At 45.4% G+C, this 21,799-nt stretch overlaps 1 protein-coding gene across 1 annotated transcript in view; it reads left to right on the top strand.

Moving 5' to 3' along the window:
- Window positions 1–2,307: 2,307 nt before the first annotated feature.
- HACE1 (HECT domain and ankyrin repeat containing E3 ubiquitin protein ligase 1) overlaps window positions 2,308–21,799 on the top strand; it is a 32,080-nt gene continuing 12,588 nt past the window's right edge. The window contains 22 exon segments of the mRNA XM_064170163.1: window positions 2,308–2,517; window positions 4,266–4,320; window positions 5,442–5,531; window positions 6,418–6,539; window positions 8,262–8,294; window positions 8,297–8,319; window positions 9,508–9,615; window positions 9,617–9,640; window positions 10,767–10,849; window positions 13,515–13,611; window positions 14,004–14,105; window positions 16,557–16,578; window positions 16,581–16,607; window positions 16,610–16,661; window positions 17,683–17,833; window positions 19,168–19,373; window positions 19,375–19,451; window positions 19,454–19,490; window positions 20,863–20,885; window positions 20,888–20,934; window positions 21,533–21,581; window positions 21,584–21,618. Of these exon segments, the coding sequence (XP_064026233.1) occupies window positions 2,442–2,517; window positions 4,266–4,320; window positions 5,442–5,531; window positions 6,418–6,539; window positions 8,262–8,294; window positions 8,297–8,319; window positions 9,508–9,615; window positions 9,617–9,640; window positions 10,767–10,849; window positions 13,515–13,611; window positions 14,004–14,105; window positions 16,557–16,578; window positions 16,581–16,607; window positions 16,610–16,661; window positions 17,683–17,833; window positions 19,168–19,373; window positions 19,375–19,451; window positions 19,454–19,490; window positions 20,863–20,885; window positions 20,888–20,934; window positions 21,533–21,581; window positions 21,584–21,618 (1,539 nt within the window). The 5' untranslated portion in view covers window positions 2,308–2,441.

Raw genomic sequence — 21,799 nt, 5'->3', positions numbered from 1 at the left:
TGTGTTGGGGGCTCCAAAACTGCACACAGTACTCCAGGTGGCCTCTCCTTTGAGGAGAGCAAGCATCCTAAGATGCAGATAAAAGATGCTGTGGGGCTTAGCTCTGAGATTTTAAGTGTTGAGAAGCAGACACAGAGCAGATACACCACCCTGCAACTGCCCAATAGTACACCCTAAAGCAGGGACAGACTAAATGCATTCAAGCAGGGCAAGGAGGGAGGTGCACCGAAGTGGAGCCTTCAGAAGCCTGAATCTTTGCATCCCATGGCTGAAAGGTCAGCTACCATCCGGGCCAAGCAGAGCTGCTCGTTTATTTTTCTAGTAGAAATGAAGGTGCACCTGGACTGTATTTGGAGCTGCTCATTCATTTTTTCTGAACGTGTTTCTGACCAGGAATATTATTCTCAGCTTACTTTCTCCCCACATTGCAGACGGTGACAGTTTTTTCTCTGCCTGCCTATGAGGAGGAAGCCGATCAGAGTAATCTGCTGCAATTCATTAAGGCTGACATCTTGTGGCTGCTTTTTTGTATGCCTCCTTCTGCTCGAGTTTCTTAGGCAAGACTGAACTTTTCCCTGGCTTAAATAGCCCAGGGGGCATCTCCGTCTCACTGGTTGTGTATTAGCTACAGAACCCTGGAAACTCTTCAGTAACAGGACCCAGGGCAGGGATTGTGCTCGGCATTGCTGATACCACACCTCACATACTGGGTTCAGTTCTGGGACCCTCAACTACAAGCAAGAGAGGGTTCCCTCTCTGGAGCATGTCCAGAGAAGGGCAACGAAGCTGATGAAGGCTGTGGAGAACAAAGCAGTTGAGGAGTGGCTGAGGGAGCTGGGGATGTTTAGCTTGGAGGAAGGCAGGCTGAAGGGAGTGCTGCCATTCTTCAAGACTGGGACAGGCTGCAGGGTTGGGCAGGAAGAAATACAGTGAAATTCAGCAAGGGCAAGTGTAGAGTCTGGCACCTGGGAAAGAACCACCCCAGGCATCAGGATAGGTTGGGGACTGATCTGTTGGAAGGCAGCGAAGGGGAAAAGGATCTGGGGGTCCTGGTGGATGGGAGGGTGACCATGAGCCAGCAATGTGCTCTGGTGGCCAGGGAGGCCAATGCCATTCTGGGGTGGATTAGAAGGGCTGTGGGGACTAGGTCAAGAGAGGTTCTCCTGCCCCTCTGCTCTGCCCTGATAAGGCCACATCTGGAGTACTGTGTCCAGTTCTGGGCCCCCAGTTCAAGAGAGACATAGAACTGCTTGGGAGAGTCCAGCACAGAGCCACAAAGATGCTGAAGGGAATGGAGCAGCTCTGCTAAGAGGAGAGCCTGAGGGAGCTGGGGCTGTGCTGCTGGGAGGAAACTGAGAGGTGACCTCAGCAATGGTTATCAATGTGTGCAGGTGAGTGGCAGGAGGCTGGAGCCAGGCTGTGCTGGGTGATGCCCAGTGCCAGGGCAAGGGGCAATGGTGGAAGCTGAGGCAGAGGAAGTTTCATGGAAACATGAGGAGGAATTTTTTTCCCTGAGACAGTGACAGAGCCCTGGCACAGGCTGCCCAGGGGGGTTGTGAAGTCTCCCTCTCTGGAGGTATTCAAGAACCACCTGGACGTGTTCCTGTGTGATCTGGTCTAGGAGCTCCTGCTGTGGCAGGGGGTTGGACTGGCTGAGCTTTGGAGGTCCCTTCCAGCCCCTCACATTCCGTGATGCTGTGAGGCCTCATTGCTCTTTACAGCTCCCTGAAAGGAGGATGGAGCGAGGTTGGGCTTGGTCTCTCCTCCCTAGTATCAGGTAATAGGACTAGAGGAAATGTCCTGAAATTGTGCCAGGGGAGGGTTAGGTTGGATATTAGGAAAGATTTCTTCCCTGCCAGAGTGGTCAGGGATTGGCACAGGCTGCCCAGGGAGGTGGTGGAGTCCCCAGCCCTGGAGGTGCTCAGGAAACCTGTGGATGTGGCACTTTGGGGAACTGGTTTAACAGCCATGGTGGTGTTGGCTGAATAGTTGGACTTGACGACCTCAGAGGTAGTTGCCAGCTGGGACAATTGTACGTTCGTCAAGTCCAGCCATAGCCTAACTCAACCAGAGTCACTGTCGCGCTCGGAAGAGGCAATTTCAAGCTGCAGCAATTCATTCCCGCTCGCAAAAGCTGTACCGGGGAGACGTTTGAGTACCTCTATTCCACAGGTTTGGAAAACCGACTGCCCCTGCCGGCTCCCTTCCCGTCCGCCAGGCAGAAACGGGCCGCGGCAAACCCCGCCCGGCCCCGCTCGGCCCGCCCGCCGCCCATGCGCTCACTCACCCGGGCCTGGGCCTGCGCACAGGGCCGCGGCGCGGCGGCGCCGGGAGCGGCCTCGCTGTCCGCGTCGGTGCCGCTGTCTTCGCCGCCGCCATGGGCTGAGGGGAGAGGCGGCGGCAGCTGCCGTGTTAGCGGCTCCGGACTGGGCGACCCGAGAATGGAGAGAGCCATGGAACAGCTCAACCGTCTGACGAGGTCCCTGCGGCGCGCCCGCACCGTGGAGCTGCCGGACGGTAGGAGAGGCGGCGGGGCGGGATCGCGGCCGCGGTGCCGGGCATCGGCCTGCCTGTGCTGGCGCGGCCCGGGGACAGGGTTGTTGTGTGGACGAGGAGGCTCGGGAGAAGGGAAACGAGCTCCCTCCGTCAGCCCCGGGGTGCTGCTTCAGTTTCTAACGGCAGTAGCAGCGGCCCCGGCTTCCCTGCCGTCCCCCTGCCCCCGTGTCTGGGCTGGAGGTGCCCTGCCTGCTGCTGCCTGCCCTGGGCCCGGCCCGGCGGCCGACCGGGGGCTCTGTGCCCGCCTTTTGTCCGGGGTTACATCCTCCCTTGGCCGCTTCGTAGGTGGCACAGCGGCGGTGACAAGCCTTGCTGCTTGCTCGTTTGTTTGCGTCTTGTCTGTGCTCGCCCGGGCTCTCGTTTGTTTGTTTTAGGCTTTTGGATTTGTTTGTCGGGTTTGGTTGTGGTTTGTTTTTTAAATCGATCAGAATTCTGTTTGAAAAAAGTCTTCTTAAGTCACTGCCACTGGATAGAGCCTGCATTCATTTATTTTTTTGGCTCTAAACTACTTTTCCTGGGCGCCAGCCGCGCAGTATCGGGGCAGATAGGAAGATACAGCTTCAGGCTTCTGTGGCAGGTACTTAAGTGCTGCAGTCAGGACCAGCTTTTGGGAGAGGAGCTCCTCTGCAAGAGCTTCTGGAGGTGCCAGGGTAGCTGTTGCGAGTTAGGTGCTGTCGTCGTGCTGTCTCTGGGGTTTATTTTCATGGATGCATAGTGTCTGTCTGCCTGCCTGCCAGCTTTCGCCTCGGCTGCTGGAGGGAAGTGAGTAATGTTCTGTTTGGCTGTTCTCTGTTTGGGCTTCCTGACTGCTGCCTATGGACCTTCCTCCCCTGTGCTGACCTGCTGTGCCTTTTGCTTAGTGCCACCTGTCAGCAGTTTCAGTCTCTGCCAGTGCAGTTCACCAAACCGACAGATAAGCTTCAGGAGGGTTTTGTAGCCTCTTGTAAGCCCTTGTGTGGCAGCGGGGAAAAGTGTTGCAGTACTGTTAAAGCAAGCTCAGACTCACAGAAATGATGTATTAGCACCAGTTCGACTCATTGATGATGGGTGTGTGAATGATGCTTAGCACAACCTCTCTGGCCAGCCTGATCTAGGGTAGGGTGTCCCTGCCCATGGCAGGGGGGTTGGAACTGGCTGATCCTTGGAGATTTTTTTGTCTCCCACTTATATTTGAGTAGGTTTAATTTGAAAGAGGCTGTAATTTACCTCTTCATCTGTACACTAAGAGTCACAGTACTCTTAGGAAGTGGAGATGTATGTTTGAGCTTCCTTACACTGAAGGTGGCACTAGGTCCAGGTACTTAATTCACTTCCTTTACTTGTGCTGTGGCCATTAGAGTATTGTCTGGATGGTGCTGACAGGTTTCTAACATTGGCATCTCTGCCAAGTTCAAGCTGATTTTACTTCATAAGAGATATCCACAGATATTGTTGGGACAGGATTCTAGATGATGAATTCTAAGTGCTTTTTTTAACTTTCTGAAGCAAGTATTAATTGCCTGAGTCCAGTGCCAAGAATGCGCTGAGCTGTCCTTGCCAGGAGGAAGTGATATTGTTTTTGTTCATCACACCTTCAGGTGTGTGTAACCTGTGTAAAAAGAATGATCTGTCAGACAGTGGACACTTTAAAAGGTAAGTCAGTCATGCTAGATTAATTTATTTGCAATAAGATTTCTTTCTGATAATGGAATAATTTACTTTCTTCACAGATAATGAAACTGCTGTCTACACATTGATGCCAATGGTTATGGCTGACCAGCATAGGTGAGAGCTGCTTTAAATTTACCTCTTTCTTGGTTTTGTGGTTCAAAAAAATCAGCATGTTTGTTAGTGTTGTAGCTTTTGGAGTGCTCTGAGGGGTTTGCTGTTGAACTATGGAGGTGTCTTCTGTAGCTGAATCTAGTTGCTGACTGTCTGCATCCCAGCATATTCTTGCCTGAGAGTCCTGTTTTGGTTTATGCCACAGATGGGAGAAAATTGTCCAAAGATGAGAACAGAAGAATTGTTTGGTAATTGATAGTGGCCCCGAGGTGTGTGTGTATTGATGATACAGAAGCTTTAGTCTCATTAGGTGTTTCAGAGATGGAGTGAGAGCTGGACAGTGACACTGATACTTCTGGGGTCCCTCTAATGAGCAACTGTTTTCTCCTGCCAGTTCTCCTCAAAGTGGTTGGATCTGGGGTTGTACAGTACCAGCTAAGTGCTGCTGCCTTCTGGTGAGCTTTGTAGACAAGGCAGGTAGTAATCCTTACTGAAACTGTAAACTTTTATCTAATCAGCATAAACATTGTTCTGCTACATAATATCTTGTTGAGATTGTGTGCAAGGCTTATAAATTACCTGCTTTGCTCGTTACTGGAGGTTGAAATCACCACTTCAGTTGCAGTTTGCCTGTTTGGAAGTATTTTTTATCTTAACTAATACTTTCTCTGCACCAATTCATTAGAACTTGAAGGGTCCTATTTGAATTTCTTATCCTGTTGGCACAGGCTGAGTCCTACGTCACGTCCATTTCACATACCAGTTTTCCATCTGAACTTTGCCTGTGCCTTAGGAAAGCTGCTAGATAACTGGTTAGGGTGTCTGTGTTGAAATGAGGAGGAAAATGGGAATGTGTAGTTTTTGAAACCAAAGCTATTGTTTTGAAGAAGTGATTAGACCTCCTGGTCCAGTTCTTCCTGATGTCACGATGCATTTTTGTGTACAAGTGAGAGAATCAAAGTACTGCTGACATGCAGATACCTGAAAGCTGTTGGATGTCTAGATCTGAGGGAGAGAAATGCTGATCAAGTAAGAAGCAGACTATGTGTGCACAGCTTACAGTAGCTACTTTGCTTGAATATTGTGAGCTATTTTTTGAACTCAAACTCTGCTTCTATTTGAAGGTCTGTCTCAGAGCTGCTATCAAATTCAAAGTTTGATGTGAATTATGCATTTGGACGTGTGAAGAGAAGTTGCCTTCATATTGCAGCAAAGTAAGACTTACTTGAATCCAGTCCAGAAGTTAACAATGACAGTATTCCCACAAATCTAAGGCACCAATGTAAGCTGGAAAACTCTGTAGTGGAGTTTAACACTTTGTTTTTATACTTCTGTTTTGTTCTTTTAGCAATGTGCCTGCCTCATTGAGAGAAAGGTTATTTACACTTCACACCAAATGGCTTTCTCTTCCTAGTGAGGGAAGTCTTGGTTAATCATAGAATCAACCAGGTTGGAAGAGACTTCCAAGATCATCTAGTCCAACCTATCACTCAGCCCTGAATGCTTTCTTCCTATCTGTGCAATCTCAGTCCTGTGAAGCAGTGCAGCCATTCTTTGTGTCCTGTATCAAAGCCAGGTTGGTGAGGCCTTGAGCAGTAAATCTAGTTGAGAAAGGTCCCCACATGTGGAGTAGATGATCTCCAAGGTCCCTTCCAAGCTAAGTCATTTCATGATATACATAAGGTTTAGAATTCTTCTGATATTAAAAAAAAAAAAAATATAACATCCAGATGCTGGAGCATAACAAAAAGCAATAATGAAATGGTTGTTTGTGAATTGCTGAGGGAGATGAGAGGAAACAGTGAGCAGAATGTTTAAAACCGTTTGCATTCTAACAGTTAGGCAGTCTTAAAGATTCACTGCTGAGTTCTGAAGTGACTAAAGGCACACAGAAAGCTAGAACCTGTTCAGGAGTGCAAGTTGTGATCAGTCAGTTCTTAATGCACTTGGGTGTAGCTTTAGTTTTGTCTAACTTGAACTGTGCCAATGGTTTTGCATGACTGCAATGGTCTCCATAGCATTGCTGTTGTCTTTACCTTGCTATAGGCTTGCTCAGTAAATATCCTTGTTAAAGTTTTCCCTTCCTTGTCTTGTTCTTAGCTGTGGATCAGTTGAATGCCTTGTTCTGCTCTTAAAAAAAGGAGCAAATCCAAACTATCAGGACATTTCGGGATGCACCCCTCTCCATTTAGCGAGCAAGGAATGGGTAAGAGAATGTGTTTGTAACTCTTAAAAAGGTTTTGTGCAGAACATCACTCGAGCTGACATCTTGTAGTATTTTTGGCATAGTTCAGACAAAATGCTTTGCCTTTCAATTTTTGACAATGGGGATGGCACCCAGGGAATGGGGCAGCTAAAATCCATACTGGAACATTCAGAAAATGGATTTTTGTTAAGTAGGAAGGGTCTGAAATGCCAATGTCAGTGTCAGTCGTTTTGCTGTTTTCTCTTAAGCAGCAGCTTAATGGTTCTTGAAACAGTGATTGCCCAAGGGATGCCTTCACCTTCCAGTTAAGTAAGAAAAGATTGCAAAGACAATACTGGAGGGTTTGGAAGGTTTAGGAATTTCAGATTTTTCTCAGCTGTTGTCTCCAAGGAATTTTTATTACCAAGAAGGGGATACAGAGTTGAGCTGCATAATATCAGGAGAGCAGAAAGAATCCAAATGAAAACAGGGAGCAAACACTTTTGAAGATGCTTTTAGTATCTTACTGTTAGGGTTGTAGGATCGTGAAACACAGCTAACGACTGGTTATTTGTTTTAGTTTTCAGAGTGTCTATGTGTTACAGTAACTGAATTGTATCATAATTGGGTACTTATGTGAAATGTCAGTTAGTGTCTAGCAGCTTTTGGGAGGTGGGAGCAGTATCTGTAGTATAAGGGAGGAAGAAAGCAGCCAAGTGGTACGTGATGAAATGCAGAAATGAACTTAGGAGACAGCTATGTGGAAAGGAGGCAGGAGAAGGGTGTGAGAGGTACCAGTGGAAAAGTAAGGATGAAACTTTCTTAGAGGTAAGCACTTTGAGCATTAGAAAAAGCAAACAAAAGATGCAGGAGGAGAACATCCCTGCTTTCAGGAAGGTAACTGGACTGCCAAAGATTTAGGTAGTGCTACAGTGAGTGTCTCATTAAATAAAGATTTAGTGCTGTACTGTAATGTGTTCACTGAAGTGTACAGATGATGATGAACTTCATGGATTTCCATTAGCTGAGCTCTAGCTTCTGGTCTTCAGAGTGCAGTCAGTGTTGAGCTGATGCAGTTAGAGTGATGGGCTAAGCCACTTTTTAGACGTCCCACCAAAAAACATTCAGCTACAATGACTCCGTTTTTAGCCCTCTGCTGTGCTACATAGTCACTGAATGTGTCTCTGATGCCACTGGTGATCATCTAAGACTGAGAGACCTGGGCAGTCCAGTCTGGAAAATAGAGGACTGAGAGGAGATGTTATTAATGTGTATAAATGTCTGAAGGGTGGGTGTCAAGAGGAAGGGGCCAGCCACTTTTCAGTGGTGTCCTGTGATAGGACAAGGGGCAATGGATATAAACTGGAACCCGGATTTTCCACCTCAATATGGGCTAAAAAATCCTCTACTGAATTCTTTACTGGTGACAGAGCCCTGGAACAGGCTGGCCCAGACAGGCTGTGGAGTTTCCTTCTCTGGAGACTTTCAAGCCCATTTGGATACATTCCTGTGTGACCTGCCCGAGGTGATCCTGCTCTGGCAGGGAGTTGGTTACTTGAGGCCCTTGAAGAGGTCCCTTCCAACTCCTACCATTCTATGATTCTTTATTCACATGTTCACTACTTATATTCTTTATAAAGTAAAACTGCCTGCAGTTGTTTCTTTGAATCAGAATGAGTGGAACTCTTGGTCTTTGTGAAATAATTCTTGGCAAGGTTTTAATGTGTTCTTCTGTTTACAGCCAGAAGAAATGCATGAGGCAAGCTGCTAGAATACAGTGCTGATGTCAACATCTTAACAACGAAGGCTTGACTGCAGTAAGTGCTGTTGATTATCATGGTTCTCTTAAAAATGCATGAAGAATTCTCATTTACTTTCAGCTTCTACTGGCTCACACGTAAATAAACTACACTGGCTGTGTCTCCAGTGCCCTTAAGCATCACAAGATGTGATCAAAGTTCCAGAAGGGGCAAATCACATCCTGGGCTGCATCAGGGCAGTGTGTACAGAATTGCAGAATTAACCATTTTGGAAAGACCTCCAAGATCACTGAGTCCAGCCTGTCACCTACCTCTTCTAACTAACTAACCCATGGCACTGAGTGCCTCATTCAGCCTCATCCAGGTGTCCAACACCTCCAGGGATGGGGACTCTACCACCTTCTCGGGCAGTCCATTCCAGTGACTTCTGTGAAGAAACTCTTCCTAACATCCTGCCTAAACCTGCCCTGCACATTTTGTGGCTTGTTCTGTCCCCTGTGTGCCTGGGAGAAGAGAACTAACCCTAACCCCTGGCCTGCCTAGAACCTCCCTTCAGGTAGGTTGTAGACAGCAATGAGCTCTGCCTGAGCCTCCTCTGCTGCAGGCTGCACACCCCCAGCTCCCTCAGCCTCTCCTCTCAGGCTGTGCTCCAGCCCCTCACAGCTTTGTCGCCCTCCTGTGGACACCTTCAGTACCGCAACATCTCTCGAATTGAGGAGCCCAGAACTGACACAGCACTCAAGGTGTGGGTCTGAACAGTGCTGCGTATAGGGGCAGAAGAACCTCCCTTGTCCTGCTGCCCACACTGCTCCTGAGCCAGCCCAGGATGCCACTGGCTCTGCTGCCCACCTGGGCACACTACTGGCTCATGTTCAGTCGGCTGTTGACCAGTCCTGTTTAGATTGGGACATAAGAGAATATTCTTTACAATGACAATGGTGAAATAATGGAACAGTTTGCCCAGGGGCATGGTTGAGCCCCCATCCCTGGAAACATCAAAGATCAGACTTGATGTGGCCCTGGGCAACCTGCTGTATTTGGAGGTGTCCCTGCTGACTGCAGGAGGGCTGGACAAGATGACCTTGGAGGGTCTCTTGCAAGCCAGTGCAATCTGTGACTCTCTGAAAGTACTTAGCTGTGTTTGTTCAAAGCTTCCCTTTGTGAAAGTAATACGGTTGGGTTTAAAATCCTATCCATGAGGTGCTTACATCACTGCTGAAACAAGCATCATCATTTGGTACTTAGATCCACTGGTTGGCTGTTAATGGAACGAACAGAACTGCTCATGATCTTTGTTCAGCACGTCGTAACGTGGATGTGGAAGATGCCATGGGTCAGACAGCCCTTCACGTGGGCTTGCCAGAACGGACACAAGACAGTGAGTCTCTATCAGCCCCTTGGGTTTATGAAGAGTTGGGTGATGCCTCAGCGTTGAGCTGTTGTGGATTTCTGATGAACTCCAGGGTAGTTTGCACAAGCCGCAGTTAGAAGTGGGAAGAACTATTGGTTACCTTCATCTTGACTGCTTCACTTGTGTGGGAACAGCTACTTTTTCCTTGTGGAAATGATCTATCTTGGTGTTTGTGAGAGTTGAAATGGCTGTTCAGCATCTCTGCAGTGCTGTTGCTGCCTTGTTGGTTGCAGGACTTGATGTAATTTTGTACATTTGAAAATGTTCTTCCTTGGGTTTAGACAATGTTTGGGTTTGGTAATTGTACAAATCATTCTGTGCTCTGAAACCTGAAATGCTGATTTCTGGGGATAAAAAGCAGACCACAGAGTGGGGTCAGTTAGATATTTAACATGAGAAGTAAACAGGTTCACTTAGACTATTATTGGTCTCTGTGGAGAATGTCTAGCCCTGGCCTTGCACTGGGGGTTGACTCTTTGCTTGGAAAAGAAGGTCTGTGTGTTTTACTTGAGCTGTGTTACAGCCATGTGAGATTACACAGGTTGCCTGCAGGACTACTTACTGCTCAAAACCCAAATTATCTTTCTACTCTCTTATCATTGTCAGAGCTTGGCTTGGGATACCAAATCCTGTGGAAACTGTTCCCTGTAGACTTACCTGCTTTAGGTGACTGGAATATAGCAAAAGTCGTTTGAGAAGCTGCTCAGTATTTCAGATTTTGTTTGTTTCTGCTGTGTGTTTAAAACCTCAGCTTCTGATAGGCAGGTTATGGCTGTCATTTACTTGGGGTTTGCCTCTCTAAAAGATGCAGGATTCCTTTTCAACAGGCTGTAGTTCTAGGGGTCCTTGAGATTAGCTGAACTTCAGTAGAAGGCATTGTTATTAAAATGGGAAGATCCAAGGCAGCTTTCTGAGCTCTTAACAGCCACCATTTTCCAGGTTGTGTTTTAGGAATGTGTTTTGAGATTCATTACTGAAAACTGAAATCCTTCAGTGTAAGCAGACATGCATGACATGAAATAGTTGCAAGCCAACAGACTCTTTTGGTGGTGCTCTTTATTGTCCTAATGCTGCTATGTTCTTCTCTCCTAGAACCGTGCAGTGTTTGCTGGACAGCGGTGCAGATATCAACAGGGCCCAATGTGTCAGGGCAACTCCACTCTATTTTGCTTGCAGGTTACATATTTTTTAACTTTTCAATATTGTGCTCAAGGAGAAATAGATTTCTTTTCCCCCCTGTCTGCAGTAACAATGATTACAAGGCAACGAGATGTAGGAATTAACAAAGCTGGCTGATAATTTATCTTGTCTAATGTTTGAATGTAGTTTTGTCTCGTCTAAGTAATTTCCTTAGTACTGTGAGCTTGTGAAGCTTTTTCTGTCAGACCTGTTAAACACATAGCTGTGCATGCTCTAGCATGAGTCATAAATCTATGGCTCCTGAACTGAGCTTAGGTTATTGTTAATAAACTAAAAATTGAGCCTTTTATAGGGCAAGCTAGAGCAGAATGTGTCTTCTGCTGTTGCAGTGTGTGGTGAATGTGCATTTATGGGTAATTGAAATTGCATTATTGCTTTGATCAGTTCTGTTCCCTTCACAGTTGGTAGTTTTGTTTCAAAACTAACCACCTGTGACAAATGACCTTTTATTTTAATTGGAACACATGCTGTAGAACATTTACTTTTGCTAATCCCTCTGCTTTGGTTACAGATGAATAGTTCACCTACGATTGAATGTTAATATAAGCAAAAAGAGAAATGAACTGACTTGGTGGCCTGCCAGAGTTATGCTGTGGGAACCCTGATCAATCTGGAGCTAGTGTGTGCTGACTCTTGTCAGCTGAGAAGGGGGAGAATAATAAGGTGCTGCCTAATTGAATGCCTTGGTGCTTGATTAGGGACTGGTGTTGGCATGCAGTTCCAAAGAAGCATGCAGCTTGCCTGGAGGTTTTCTACTGAAGGGAATGTGTTAGCAAGTACAGTGGTGATGTTCTTTTGGGAATTAACAACTGGAGCAGCTGGCAGGGTGGTAAAAGCACGGTGTGTAGTGGAAGTCAGTGTCTCCTTGTTAGTGGATGCTGCTGCTGCCACCTGGAAGAAAGGTTACAGATCCCTGATAACAGGGAAAGCAGGATGTGGTAGCAGAACTAGTGATGGATGGAGAAAGGATATCAGTGCTCGAAGTCTGACTTTGAAACCTGTGTTGAATAGGAGTTGTGCACTTAGTCTAGAGATTTGAAGGTGAAGAAGCTGTGAGCAGCTGTTGACTCCTTTCTGAAGTCTGGTAGCTGGCTCTGGATTTTTGTTTGCACTGAGGCAAAGGGTCAGTTAGACTGACTTGGACTGGAAGGACAGCAACAAGAGGACTCAGCTGGGAACTGCTGAGACCATTGGAGCCACCTCTTGCCCCTTAGCTGTTGTCACATTTTCTATGCCCTTACCAAACAGTTAATGCAGGGCAGCCTTGCTGTGTTTCCAGGGCAGCTACTCATAGATTTGTGTAAAGGCTGTTCTGCAAGCTGGTTAATCTCAAACTTCCTTGAACAACTTGTATCCCTAACCTTAACTGCAGTGCTTCCTGCCAGTCTCTCATTTCACTCTTCACATTTGTCTATGTAACCAACTGTTCTTTCAAGAAGCTTTGAATCAAGTAAGGTTCTAATTGCTGCTACCCAATTTCTTGTTTTCTTTTCTTCAGAAGAAAGAGTTCAGGGGGTCCCTCCGAAACACAGAATGAGTGAGCTTAGAAGGCAGCTCAGAAAAAGGCAACATTTGAGTTGAGAGACCTTAAGGCAGCATTCTAGCACCTGAAAGGGCTGCAAGAAGGCTTCAGAGGGACCTGCTGGCAAAGGCCTGCAGGGACAGGACCAGGGGCAATGTTTTGAACTGAGAGAAGAGCAGATAGAGAATTGCTGTGAGGAACAAGTTCTGCACCAGAAGGCTGCTGCAACACTGCAACCGGTTGCCCAGGGAGGAAGCTGAGGAGCCATCTCTGGAGATAAGATATTCAAGGCCTGAGCAAACCTGTTCCAGTGGAAACTGTCCCTGCTGACTTCAGGGACGTTGCACTAGATGACCTTGGGCGGTCCTTTCCAACACCAACCATTCTGTGTCTGTGTCTTCAAATGTTGAGGGATAGAAATCATCTTTGATGGTCTTTTCCTCTCTGCAATGATAGGCTGCTGAAATAGTTGTGAAATGCTCATCTGAAGGACACAGAACTGCACAACCAATAAATAGATGAGTGAGCCTGGGGAATAGACACTGCATGGAAAAGTCAAACTCCTCGCAGTCTGTTGGTTAAATTAGAGCCAAGAGTTGGTGTATTGAACTGTCATGCAAAGAAACAAAAGATGTTTTATCAGTAAAACAAATCTTGCTAATATTTTACTGATGGTTTAAAGTGCTATTAGATGATTTTTTCCCCCTCCAAATCTGGTAGGAGTGAGCAAAGAACTCAGTGAGGCAAACTCTGTGAAGAAAATTAGAGTGTAAATTGAGAAAGAGCTTTGGGGTTTTTTTCCCCCTCTTATTTTTCCAGGAAATGCAGCTCCTGTGTATTTATGAGACTGGGCTAAGATTAATCACTTCTGAATGATGAGGGTAACTCTGGCTTGATAAATGGACCATACCTAGTTCTACAGTGTGCTTCTTCAGTGGCCCTGAAAAGGAGCAGAAGAATATAAATGACATTTATCTTCCACTCTGTTTCTGCTTTAGCTTCATACCATAACTGTTTGTTTTCTCCTATCATGGTAGTTTTGTTTGTTAGATGCAATAAAGTCAGATTTATCACTCAGAGCATCAATGCTGTTTTAACTCTTTCTTCTCTTTTGCATAGCCATGGTCAGAGAGACACTGCACAAATTCTTTTGATGAGAGGAGCCAAATATTTACCAGACAAAAATGGTGTCACTCCACTGGATCTCTGTGTACAGGTATTGAATTAGCAGCACTCATCTCTTGTGGCTTTCTGTCACCAGCTACAGTCCCAGCTGATCAGTAGTGTTCTTTTGGTGGGTTTTAAAGCCTTCAGTGAAACAGAAATGCAAAAAGAGGGGTTTTACAATTAAATTGATCCTACAGGCAGGCTTCAAATTTGTACCTTTTGCAAAAGTCTTTAAAGACTTTGTGGGGTTGCAGAACTCTGTTGGACTGGAGAGTTTGTGAATCCTTGGTGTAAAAGTCTTCTTCACACTCCAGTTCCACAGTCCCCAGGGCACCACTTCGTACATCTAGATTTGGTCAGCTTCTCTTAGGTGTGTGTAGTGACACCTGGTGTTTGCTGTGCTGATATTTAATCAAAATGGTTTTTGGTCTTACATCTTAGGGTGGTTATGGAGAGACTTGTGAAGTCCTCATACAGTACCATCCTCGACTTTTCCAGACAATAATTCAGATGACACAGAATGAAGACCTACGGGAGAACATGGTAATGCAGGATGCTGCCTTTGGTACTTTCTCATCTGTGCTATGGAGATCTGATTAGATTCATAGAATCAGTCAGGGTTGGAAGGGACCACAAGGATCAGCCAGTTCCAAAACCCCCTGCCATGGGCAGGGACACCCTACCCTAGATCAGGCTGGCCAGAGCCTAATCCAGCCTGGCCCTAAACACCTCCATGGATGGGGTCTCAGCCACCTCCCTGGGCAACCCATATGATCATCCTGGTCAGAAGCCACCACCAGCAGCTGACTGCCAGTGCCAGAGTAGTTGGCCACTGTGCCTTTTTCCCCTGTGGATAGAATTTTAATTTAGTGTTCTACCTTCACAGCTGGCAAAGTGACCTAGACAGTGTAAGTAGTGCAAGAGCAGATTTGTTGCAAGCTTCACTAGAAAGGTTTAAGCTTCACTTTGTGTGATGGGGTCTGTTTTCCTTCATTTAGTGGTTATCTGCAGATAGCCATTCTAAGATGTGTCTCAAGGCTTGAATCCTCTAGAATGAACTTGAACATTTGGAGTATGAGCTCTCATTTGTTTGAAGTTGCCTTGTACAACAAGATTGCATCCACAATTCCCTTTACTTATTATTGCTGTAGATGAAACTCTTCTGTTCCTTTTATAGTGGTTCTTCTGTATCTTGTTTATTACTGTGGGGCAGCAAAGAAAAAGCAAGGAAAATAATTTGTATTTTTTGATTGCTTAGAAGGAAGGAAGGATGAGGTAGTGTTTTTTTTCCCTTCCAAATCTAGCTAGCTGTGAATTCTTAATTTATTGTTTGGTTTAAAGAGTTTTTGCAGACTGGAATTTATTTTCTCTTTCTTAAAGAATGAAAAAAAGATTAGATTTAGTAAGGTGTTGGCTGCCACTCCACTGAACTTGGTTTGCTAGTTCCTTGAAGGTGTTATTGTTCTCTGTAATCCCATTAGTTCCACTACAAGACAGAGGATTTATAAGACACATAGAGACACTGTATAAATTTCAGAGACAGGGCTGAGTTTTACAAAGTAAAATGACAGAGAGGTGAGAATTCCCAAGTATGTTAGAAGCACTGGGAGGTGGTGTAGGGAATTTCAGATAAAAGGGAAAGCTGAACTAAATAGAACAAAGAAGACTTCCTACAGAAAGGGAAATGGCCAAGTGTAGAAGTGAAGACAGCAAGAAAAATGATTTCATCTGTGTGAGTAATGGTGGAGGTGTGTGCAAAGCCAAGATCTGAGTGGAGGGTATGCAAAATCTAGTAGATAATACATGGTCTAATTAATGCTTCATTGCCAGAATGGGAGCATATTTTGAATATGCTCTTCTATGGCCACATCTGAGCTGTTGTGCCTAATGTCTTGGTTAATGACTGGTTCATGTCTGAAAGAGATGAGCTGAAGAGGCTGGAAGTCAGGACTCACATTGGAAATGTTATTGACACACTGGAAAGGTTATCTACAGACTGCAGGGAGAAAGATGCTGCATTAGTTATTTGGAGCTAGAGAGTTAGCTGAACCTTGAGTGAAACTTCAGCCTGGTCAGGGACAATTAAGTCTTAGAAGAGATAGATCAGTGAAGCTGCAGGGCTTCCAGAGTAGGAGACATCTGATAATCAGGTAGGCAAATTGGGCAAGCCAGTTGGGGTTGCTGATACAAATGCCCTGGCGCAGAGTAGTGAAGGCAGATGAGCTTTATGAGATTCCTTTCCATTGCAGCTTTCTACAGGAGGAGAGCAGAATTACTGAGCTGTCTGAAAGTGAGACAGAAGGGCGTAGAAGAGGATGCAGTAGGAGTGCATGAAGGGCAGTGCCACTCAAGAGTTAGCTTATCTGCAAAATATGGTCCAGGCAAGAGAGAAGGGTAGAGCAAAGGAGCTGAAGTCAGGGCAGTGTCTGGACATATGCAGTGTTTAGTCTTTGTGAGCAAGTGATGGTATTAGCAAGAAGAGGGCCATTTTTGAGGAGAGAGTGGTGGATAACAACTAGTGATTAGGAGGGTATGACTTCTTGCCCAAGGAAGGGCATTGAATATCTTGAGCAAAAATGAAGACAGTGAAACAAACTTCACAATGCAAAGCTCATTCACCCTGTGCATGAACTGGGCATTTTCAGTTTATGAAACTGAAAATCTGCTTTTAGCTTTCAGAAGTTGGAAGTGTCCCCCCCTAATCTTGCCAATGTCAGATCAGTTGTTTCTATGAATTGATAGCTGGTTAAGCATGGTGTGCTCATGGCATTCTGTAATACCACCTGTCCAGGTGGCAGGTACTGACGCTCGATGGATTGCTTCTAGCATTCTTCATAAGTGATAATGAAACATGACTTGAGCTTAGATTCAATGTTGAACAATGCAACCATAACTGAATGTTGGTCACTATTAATGCTTCGGCTGATAACATTTTATGGGAAATGTTGATCTGACACTGGCATTATGCAGTTTTGGTTTCTTTTGCTCTCTCAGTTGAGGCAAGTTCTGGAGCACCTGTCCAGCAGAGTGAAAGCCAGTATCTGAAAATCTAACAAGTCTTGCTGAAGTTGCTACAACAAATGGTCACAAACTGCTTAGGTAAGTGTGAAAAGATTATAAGCATGCTACGTATCATGTTGCAGTCTTGATCATCTAAACTATCTGATGTTGAGCATGTGCTGGAGTAAGTGGCTCTCAAATGTGCTTCTGTATGACAGCGCCCTGTCTAGATCGGTGTCTTCATTTGAGGCCTTGGTGGTGTTATGTGTGGCTGCTGGTGCCAAGAAGCTTGAGTTGGTTAGGATGAAGACTCAGCTTAACAGGGTGCTGGACCAGCTCATTTTCAACTACACTACCACCTAGAAAGGCCGGACTCAATCCTTCTGGGCTGGCAGTCAGTGGTTCTCTGTAACTCACACAGAAGTGTGGGTGTTGTTGGGTTAGTTTGGCTGTGGAGCTCTAGGAAGGGAAGCTTTTTAGCAGTTATCAATCATTCTTTTGTCCTACTCTTCTTTTTTTTAGTCTTCAACATCCCCTGTGAGGAGAGGCTGAGGGAGCTGGGGGTGTGCAGCCTGCAGAAGAGGAGGCTCAGGGCAGAGCTCATTGCTGTCTACAACTACCTGAAGGGAGGCTGTAGCCAGGTGGGTTGGGCTCTGCTGCCAGGCAAGCAGCATGGAACAAGGGGGACACAGTCTCAAGCTGTGGCAGGGCAGGTCTAGGCTGGATGTTAGGAGGAAATTGTTGTCAGAGAGAGTGATTGGCATTGGAATGGGCTGCCAGGGAGGTGGTGGAGTCTCTGTGGCTGGAGGTGTTGAGGCAAGCCTGGCTGGGGCACTTAGTGCATGGTCTGGTTGATTGTGTAGGGCTGGGTGCTAGGTTGGACTGGCTGATCTTGGAGCTGTCTTCCAACCTGCTTGATTCTATGATTACAGTGCTTTTTCTGGCTTGGGGCAGGTGCAGGAGATGAAAGTTAAGATTCACTTAGGTTTAAAGCTTAGTGTTGGGGGTTTTCCTTCAGCATATGTGTCAGTCCCCACATTGCATTACTTACTCCTTAATATACTAAATTGTTTCCTCTAGGAAAAGAAACTTAACTATTCCATTTTCTTTTTCCCCTCAGCTTGTCAAGTAATTATGAAGCTCAATGAAGAGTTCTCTTAAGGATCGTGAGGATGTTTTGCCATGTCTTTCGCATTGGCCCATCCTCTCCCAGTAATGGAAATGACATGGGCTACAATGGAAATAAAACTCCAAGAAGTCAGGTGTTCAAGGTCAGAAAAGTATATGATGTTGTTAGGAAGATAGACCTTAAAGAGATGAATTTCACAAAGCATGCATTCATTAATCAGACAATCTCATGACCAGGACGTAAGTTTGGTGATGTCCCTACCCCTTCTTAAGTTAAACTTTCTTCTTTTGCTCAGGGACTGTTTTTTGCTTTGGCTTCCACTGGATTCACTTACCCTGCTGTGCACATTCATCTCATCTCATGAGTTCTGTTTATTTCTTAATATAATGTTTATTAGGTTGGTGAAGGTTTAGTTTCTCAGCTGATTTTGGTAAACTTTGTTGTTCTTTTCTGTTCTTTCTGCGTGTTGCTTCAAAGTGTAGTAACCTCAAAGTGTGGTATGACTTGGAAAAAAAAAAAAAAAATTGTATTAAGTCATTTCTAAATGATATTTGGACATTTCTGAGTGTTCAGTTGTATCCAGCTTCACAAGAGAAGTGGAGGCAACTGAGTTCTTAATCTCTTCAATGTTTTCACTGTGACCATGATATTGGGTCCAAGTTGCTCTTGGGTTTTGTTACAAGCCACAGGTCTCCAGCTCTTTGTCTCCTTTGTAGGAGGTCTGTACTCAGAACAACAGAGTAAGGATGGAATTGTACAGATTTCATTTCTGTTGGGTTAAAGCTGATGGTTAACACTTCTTACATAGGTTATAAGATGTGCAGTGGTGAGATTGCACCCAGATTTCAGTTTCATGGGTTTGAAGCTGGTGTAGTGAGTAAAAATCGACTTTGTTGAAATTGATGACTTCAGAACTGGATGTGGGATTCTGCTGATGCTTCTCTGTTTCATAAAGCTAGATATTAGTGACCCTTACTTGAGGCATCTGGGCTGCTATCAGAATGAGCTGTGGGAGCACACATCCGCTGGATGTGTGCTTGGATCTGAATCTCTCTTGGGTTGTCTGGGGATTGCTCCATCTGCCATGTACAGGGAGCTTCTTTGAGCAGGGCCTTTAAAGCACCGGCACACTCTCTGGCAACTCAGCATGTGTATTGTCTCTCTCCTTGACTGCAGCCGTGTGCTGTGTGACAGCCAGGGGCCAGACTGTTCAAGACTTCAGTGCTTCCCCTTTTCTAAATGATTTTTCTATTTTCCTTCTTTCTCTATTCAATTTTTTCCTTCCGTGCTCCGTGGCTACAAGTATGCAATTTTTTCCTGAAAATTTGACTCTTATCTCTAACATGGACTTTAAAGGATCATGTAGAGCTTTTAAATCTGCATGGTGTTTATTTGCCTTAAGGCATTATCACACTGTTAATATTCTCTAATGTCAACATGTCCCTTTTTGTTTGTTTTTGCATGGGTTTATTGCAGCCACTGGAACTGCTCTGGCATTCACTCGATGAGTGGCTCGTTCTCATAGCCACAGAGCTGATGAAAAACAAAAGGGACTCTGCCAACATCACTTTCTATTTTACTGAAGCAAAAAGCACCAGATACCAGGACGCTGCTCCTGCACCTTCCTTTGCTACTGCAGAAACTGAGGGCAGAAAAGAGCTTATCTGCTGAAGCTTACGATCCTGGGGGGAAGCAGGAAGCCTGTGCTGATTGCCAGGATGTTATCTCCATGACAGCAAACAGGCTAAGTGCTGTCATTCAGCCTTTTATATGTGCTGCTCCTGCCAGATGCCTCAGGGGTAGGAGAAGGGTCTGTTTATTACCTAAACTGTTGCCATTTAAAACCTCTACCTGCTTGCTTGGAAGGAGTGATGGTGCTGACCAGATGCTATAGTGACAGCCAAAGGTATTCTTTTTAATGCTTTTTAGTTCTTTGCACACTGGGTTTTGGCATTGGTATGGTTTGTTTGTTTTGTTTTCCTTTTAGTTTGTGTTTTCCCTTGTTTGGTTGGTTTGGCTGTTTATTTTTTGTTTTCATGGCACCAAAGAGCACAGCAAAATTTCCATCCTGCTGCTGCCTGTGGACATTAGCTGTGTTGGGGCACATGTTTTGTCCTAAATGTCTAATGGCCCTTTCTAATCCTGTGGGACTACTTGCAGCTCAGGTAATTTGATCTCATGGAAGTTAACTGTTTCTTGCTGTTTGCTCTTCATGTGGAATTATTTAATTTCATGGCATTATCCAGAAAGAAGAGTTTTTTTCCTGACTTATATTTGTGCTGGAAGGTGTCCAGAGAAGGGCAGCAAAGCTGGTGAGGGGGCCTGGAGCACAGCCTGTGAGGAGAGGCTGAGGGAGCTGGGGGGTGTGCAGCCTGCAGAAGAGAGGCTCCGGGCAGAGCTCATTGCTGTCTGCAACTACCTGCAGGGAGGCTGTAGCCAGTTGGGGTTGAACTCTCTGCCAGGCACCCAGCAACAGAAAAGGGGACACAGCCTCAAGTTGTGCCAGGGCTGGTCTAGGCTGGATTTTAGGAGGAAGTTGTTGTCAGAAGTGATTGGCACTGGAAGGGCTGCCCAGGGAGGTGGTGGAGTGGCTGTGGCTGGAGGTGTTGAGGCCAATCCTGGCTGGGGCACTTAGTGCCATGGTCTGGTTGATTGTGTAGGGCTGGGTGCTAGGTTGGGGCTGGCCTGAGTTTGGAGGTCTCTTTCAACCTGCTTGATTCTGTGATTCTCTTCTATGAATGATGTTTCTGTCCCTCTTCTTCACTACGTTTTAAAAGAGGTGTGTGGAGGTTTTATAGAGTGATCAAGAATATAGAAGAGTGTTGTGGACACTGTAGATCTGTGAAGGACTGATGTTATAGGTGCTTCCAATGCTGTATTGAGGGCTGGAAGGACTCAACAGCAAGTGTGTCCCTCCACTTGTTCAAATAGTTGTTAACAGTTAGTGGTTAGTTGCTTGACCTTCTTATTATTGGTATTTTTGCCTCTTCTGTCAGTTTAATCATGAAATGTCAGTGCTGTTGAATATTTCATTTCCTAATTGACTGATTCCACAACATCAGCCTCTGTTTACATAGTATTTTATTGGGGGGGGGAGGGAAGGCAACAGTTTGTGTAATTCAATTCCTTCCAACTTCATTAACCAAAGCATCTTATGGTTTCTTTGACCAGGATGACATCACCTCGCTTTATAGAGTTGTCTGTAAACATGATGATGTCCTCAAGAGTTTTGTTAACAGGTGAGCTTCAGAAAGAGGGAATTTATCATTTCTTGGTTTTAATCTCCCCCCCACCCAGTAATTTAAACTCATCTTTCTCTTCTCGCCAGTCGTAGTTTTAAGTTACTGTTGTGGTGGTTTGGAGTTCAGTGAACCTCATCTGCATGTAAGAAAGCTGGGGAAGGGCTTTTTTACAGGGGCTTGTAGTGATAGGACAAGAGGGAATGGATTGAAACTTGCAGAGGGGAGATCTAGACTGAAATTAGGAAGAAGTTCTTGCAAGTGAGGATGCGGGAGATGCTGGAACAGGTTGAGTCTCTGTCCTTGGAGGTACTCAAGGTCAGGCTAGACAAAGCTCTGAGCTGCCTTATCTAGTGGAGGATGTCCCTGCTGACTGCAGGGACTTGGTCTGGATGACTTTTGGAGGTTCCTTCCAACCCCAGACCATTCTATGATTCTGTAAGTCATTTGCAATCACTAGTTAGGAAAACATTAGGAACAGTCTGGAGCTTTTCCCTAGCACTAATTACGTTGTCTGTTGATGTTAACTCTGTGTGTCATGCAGCATTATTATCAGCTCTCTGGACTGACAGCCTTTTAACTATTTTTTTTCTTTTCTTCAGAAATCCAAAATCATTTTTGATCACTTCCATTTTCTTCTGGAGTGTCCTGAACTATGTCCAGATTTATGCACATCATAAAAGCTCAGGTAAATGTTAGGAGATGCTAGTGCCAACCTCTAGGATAGAAAGAGACTGTTTTCTTAAAGCATACCTAAATATATAATCCATTTGGGGAGGATAGAAGTAGTGAGTGTGGGCTCCAGTGCTTCTAAATATAGCATGTGGAAAAGACATCAAACAGATGTGGCAGCCAGATTGCTGTATTAG

The sequence above is a fragment of the Pogoniulus pusillus genome, chromosome 33 (assembly GCF_015220805.1).
Source record: "Pogoniulus pusillus isolate bPogPus1 chromosome 33, bPogPus1.pri, whole genome shotgun sequence".
Classification (NCBI taxonomy): domain Eukaryota; kingdom Metazoa; phylum Chordata; class Aves; order Piciformes; family Lybiidae; genus Pogoniulus; species Pogoniulus pusillus.
Note: the sequence above shows the minus strand (reverse complement) of the source record. Positions and strands in the feature narration are given on the sequence as shown.